At 65.4% G+C, this 5,022-nt stretch overlaps 1 protein-coding gene across 1 annotated transcript; it reads right to left on the bottom strand.

Annotated features, from left to right (window-relative positions):
- Positions 1-1,305: 1,305 nt before the first annotated feature.
- On the bottom strand, positions 1,306-2,830 carry EMIHUDRAFT_117597 (hypothetical protein; the record flags this gene model as incomplete). Its single annotated transcript, XM_005772728.1, has 3 exons — positions 1,306-1,914; positions 2,009-2,150; positions 2,196-2,830. 3 exons carry the CDS (start codon positions 2,828-2,830, stop codon positions 1,306-1,308), a joined length of 1,386 nt encoding a protein of 461 aa, XP_005772785.1.
- Between the last annotated feature and the right edge of the window lie 2,192 nt (positions 2,831-5,022).

Genomic DNA, 5,022 nt, shown 5'->3' with positions numbered 1-5,022 from the left:
GGGTGAGTGTTGGCGCGCGCGAGGACCGATCGGGCGCATTCCCCATGGGATACCTTTCCGGCCACAAGGCCCTCAGGATTCCAGCCGAACTACACCGAGAAAAACAGAAAAAGAATTTAGCCACAAATAAAAAAAGCGGGCGCCCAACAAACCAGACTGGGACCTTTCCGGCCACAAGGCCCTCAGGATTCCAGCCGAACGAACACCTAGAAAAACAGAAAAAGAATAGCCACAAAAAAGAAAACGGGGCCTCTGGGTGCCCTGGACTCCCTGCGGCTACTCCACAAACCAGACTGCACCGCCCACAGTTTTCACGATGCTCTCCATCGTCGCACCCGTGCTACTCTCCTGGCGTGCCGTGCCAGCCGTACCACACCGAGCACTGCCTGCCGCGGCTCCGCGCGCTGCAGTCGCCGCTGCGAGCACGGCCGAGGACCTGAAGGCCCGCACGACAAGCTCGCAGCTGCACAGCCTCTCAGCCTGAGCCTTCTCGGGTCCTTCCCAATAGGCCCGGCTCGTGACCTCGTGCGAGGCTTTCAAAGCCGCGCAGGAGGAGCAGTGGGCCGCTGACGCGGCGGCCGGTGCTGAGGGGCCAACCTCGCCGCTGCAAGCCGAGGAGATTGCCAACATCGACGTCTCTGCCAGCAGCGTGGCGCTCGCCGCGCTCCGCAACGCCACCGTCGACCTGATCGAGGAGCTGGCGGAGTCCAACCCGACAGCCGCGCCTTTTGACGGATGGCGCACGCCTGGTGGCGAGAGCCCGCTCACTGGCCGGTGGAAGCTGCTCTTCACGACGGGCGCCGACGCCACTTTTCGCCCGTCCAAGGACAAGGGCAGTGCGACGACCTACCAGGAGATTGACGGCGAGAAGGGCTACTTTGTGAATTGCGTTGACTTTGACGCGCCCGACAGCAAGCTGCGCGGTTTCCGCGTGGTCGTCAAGGGCAAGGCGCTCTCGGACAACGAGGTGCAGCTCTACTTTCGCCGCGTCAAGCTGCTGCGCCGCTCGCGCTGGCTGCGCGCGCTCGTCCTCCCGCTGCCGCCGAGCTGGCTGCTGCGCGCCCTCGCGCGCCGCGCCTCCCGCGGCAAGGCCGAGCTCTCCGATCGCGGCGCGGGCTTCACCATGCTGTACCTCGACGACACGCTGCGCTGCCACCTGACCTTCGACGGCCAGTATTTCGTGCAGCAGCGCATCTGACGTAAATGAATAAAACGGACACATCAAAAGAAACAGAGCCCCATCGAGCGGCCATTGGAGCGCTTTATTTTTACAGCCCCGCCGCCACGGCGTGACACTCTCTCTCCTCACCTGGTGTACCGAAAGTGGTGATGGAAGTCGCGTGCCCACCCCTCGTGGTACCACTCGCCCTGCGACTCCTCCGGCCGCCACGACGGAGGCAAGTTGCGCCGCGCCGCCCGCCCCGGCTCTGTGCGCCAGCCGTGCGGCACCGGCCTCTCCCCTGCGATGAAGCCGAAGAGGGCGAGCCGCTCGCCCGCGAGCACCGCCGTCACCTCGTGCGGCACAGCGACCGCATCGAAGACGACGAGGGTGCCGCCGCGCGGGCTCACCGCCACCGTCCGCTGCCTCGGGTGCCCGCTCGCGATGGTGCTGCTCCAGCCGTCGCGCCAGCGCGGCTCGAGCATCTCGCGCAGCGAAGGCACCCGCTCGTGCGCGGCGGGTCGCTCCCACACCGGCGAGACGTTCTCGCGCGACCCGTCCGGGCCGGCGCAATACAGCTGGTACGCGGGCTGGACCTGCCCGCGCAAGGACGCCCAGAGGGAGGCCTCGTCCGAGAAGTGCGCCGCCGCCTCGCGCGCCAGCTCCTGCAGCGAGCGGCCCCGCATCTCGTGCGGCACCGCCCACCCGTCCAGAAAGACGGGCTCCGAGCCGCGCCCTCGCTCGAGCCAGCCCACCTGCAGGTGCTCTGCACGCGTGGACGCCGCGCTACTACCACCCACTACTGCCACAGCTACAACTGCTACTCCTAGTCCTACTCCTATAGCCCACTTGCAGGTCTCCGCACGCGTGGACGCCGCACTCGCCGACGGCGTCGTCCCGGGGGTAAGTGAGCAGAGTGCCGCCGCTGCCGCTGCCGCCGGGCTCGTCCCAACCGTCGTCGCTCAGGTAGAGCAGCCAGCCGAGGCTGCGCCTACGGGACGACACGTCCCGCACACGTCCCGCAAGCGGTCAGGACGACGCGTCCCGCTCGAGAGCAGCCAGCGTGCGCCGGGTCGCGTCTCCGTGGTGCTCCTCGTGCGACTGCAGCGCCTCGTGCCGCTGGTCGACGTGGAAGGCTAGCGGCTCCCCCTCGCACGCGATGGCGTACTTTGCCTGCGCCCCGTGCTCCTCCAGGGACAGGCGGCGGCCCAACACCCTCTCGAGCTCGACCAACAACGTGTCAAAGAGCCGCCTCGCCACAGCGCGCGCCTCGCTCGGTGCCTCCTCCCCGGGCGCGCACCAGTCCCTCTCCGTCAAGCTCAGCTTGACCCGCTTTCCGAGCTTCTCATTTGCATCGACAAACGAGCCGGCGTCGCGCAAGGCTCTCGCATCCGCTCGCAGCGCTGTCAGCAGGTCGTCGCTCAGCCAATTCGGAGCCACGAATGGTTGGCCGTTTGCGATGCAGGAATAGTCGTGAGCGTAGACGCAGGCTTGGAGCTCAGCGGTCGAGGCTTCCTGCGCAGTCGACCGAGCAGTGGGAGTGACCACCCCAGTGTAGTCAGCAGGAGGTAGTACGGTGGCCGGAGCTGCCATCGTGTAGTCTGCGGGAGGCAGGACGGAAGCCCGAGGTGCAGCGAGCGCTGAGCGCGTTCCACGGAGTGCGGCGAGCATCGGAAGCAACATCGGGGGCCACAGCCACATCGAAGGGAAGCGAAGTCGGGCCGAACTGCATGAATGCTTGGGCAAGTGTGAACAACACCTCGTGACCACGGCGCCGCAGGCGCCTGTTGATGGGTCCAGGTGATAGCCCTGGATGGGCAATGCATACGCCTAGTTGGACCTCAGATCGGACCGCGTCCCGGTGCTCTGTGGTCGGATTTGTGACGCCGCCGCACCGCGCCGCGGCCGGGGGCCCTCCGGAGGAAGACCGTATGATCTCTCAGTCTAGCTAAGCGTGGGAAGGCGATGCCGGAGCCGTACAACAGCTTGATGGTGCTTCGCCGGCGTGCGTCCCGGAGCGGTCCCGGACGGGGGCCCAGGGGAGGAAAATGGAGGACAACGCCGACACCGCTCTGATTCGACTTTTAACTTCAAACAAAGCCTACCGCACGCGCCGCGACGCGGCGCGTGCGGTAGCACTCGGGATTTTGTCAGTTAGTCTGTTCCGCCGGGATCGTGTCCTCCAGGAAAAGAATTTTGGGTTGCGGTTGCTTTCTTTCTTTTTCGCGATCGTTTCATTCGCATCGCACCGCCGGGCGCGAAAGGCCCCCTCCCGTCGCGCGCGAAAGAGGCAGACTCTGCATTGGCACACTCAGTCCTGTCCCCACCCGCAATGGACGACTTCTTCAAGCCGACGAGCGCGCAGTACCACTTCGACGGCCCGGGCTCGCGCGAGCCATTGGATCGGGCGGTGGCTGAAAGCAAGCCAGCATGGTGGGCACTGGCACAGCTGCTGCCCTGCGCAGCCGAGGCGCAGGGAGCGGCCGCCGGCCACGACAGAATCTTCCGCGACGAGGCCGCCTTCAAGCTGATGGAGAACTTTGAGGCAGTGCTTCGCGATGTGTGCAATCCCTCTCCCACGCACAACATCATTGGCAGCCCGCTAAAGCAGCCTGAGCTCAGGCGCTGCCCCATGGTAGCGGCGGGCTACGCCTCCCAGTGCCTCCGGGAGGTGTGCCGAAGGCTGCTTGGGAATAAACCGGGGGCCGAGGAGATTAGGGAAGGCCTGAGCGGCGACCCCGACCAGGTCGTGGCGTGGATTGCGACCTGCTCATACCTCATGTGCCGCATCCAGGACCATCGCGATCACATGCCCGGCCGGAATCCGGACATGGCGTACGGCGCGGCGTTTGCAGCCCGGGCGGTGCTGCAGGAGGTTATCCACCACGCGCTGGGGCTGTGCTAGTGACGGCAGCAGGGAGGCGGACGCTCGACGAGGAGGCCCGCCTCGCTGCCGTCATTGCGCCGGGTTGGCCATCGTGCAACCAACAGCTCGGGTGGTCAATAATTCGGCACTTTTTAGGAGGCTCCTAGTGTTTGCGTGGGCGCTGCTCCGCGGTTTCTTGCGTTCGAGAGGGACCAACGCGGCGTGTGCATATTTGTGAGCGACCGTGCACAGGCGGTCGTTTTCTGTTATTGATATAGGCAGCAGGCAGAAGAGCGGGGGGAGGAGGACACGGTCCCCACCTCTGCACGAGCAGGATTTCGTTGGAACGAAGGGGCGATTTAGGGGGACAGGGCATGGGACAGGGGAACGGGAGTGGGGAGCGCACCGGTTGCGCTCTCCACTAGTTCGGCTCCTGCTCCTGAGCTCCTGACAAGGGACAGCGACAGGCTCGCAGCGCGGTGCTCGGTGGACTCCCAACTCCACTGGCGGTCTCATCTCAGTCTAGCGACCTGCCTCCAGCTTTTCACTGGCAGTCTCTCACTACCACAGGTACACTGACAGAGGGGCGGCCGAGGCACACACTAGGGCACACACGCCGAGGGTGGCAGGGGCGGTGGCAGGAGTATCCCACAGACTCTGTGGGCTTCGCTAGAGGTGCGTCCTGTGTGTGTCCTCTCGCCCTTGTGGGGGAAAGGGAAGGGGCTGTGGTGTCTGTGCATGCACATGTGTGTGTGTGTGTGTGTGTGTGGGTGGGTGTGTGCCATGTGTGTGTGTGTGTGTGTGCGTGCGTGCGTGCGCGCGCGTGTGTGTGTGTGCGTGTGTGTGCGTGTGTGTGCGTGTGTGCGATGTGCGAGCCGCACAGTTGACCACGATCCCGTGAGAGTCGTGAGCCAGCTCTCTACACGAGAGAGTCTCGGACTCGGTGACCTTGAAACTCGGTGTGCCGTGTGGGGTGTCGCTCTAACACGACACGGGG

Source organism: Emiliania huxleyi (assembly GCF_000372725.1).
Source record: "Emiliania huxleyi CCMP1516 unplaced genomic scaffold EMIHUscaffold_351, whole genome shotgun sequence".
Taxonomy (NCBI): Eukaryota; Haptophyta; order Isochrysidales; family Noelaerhabdaceae; genus Emiliania; species Emiliania huxleyi.
This window is presented reverse-complemented; position numbering and strand designations above follow the sequence as displayed.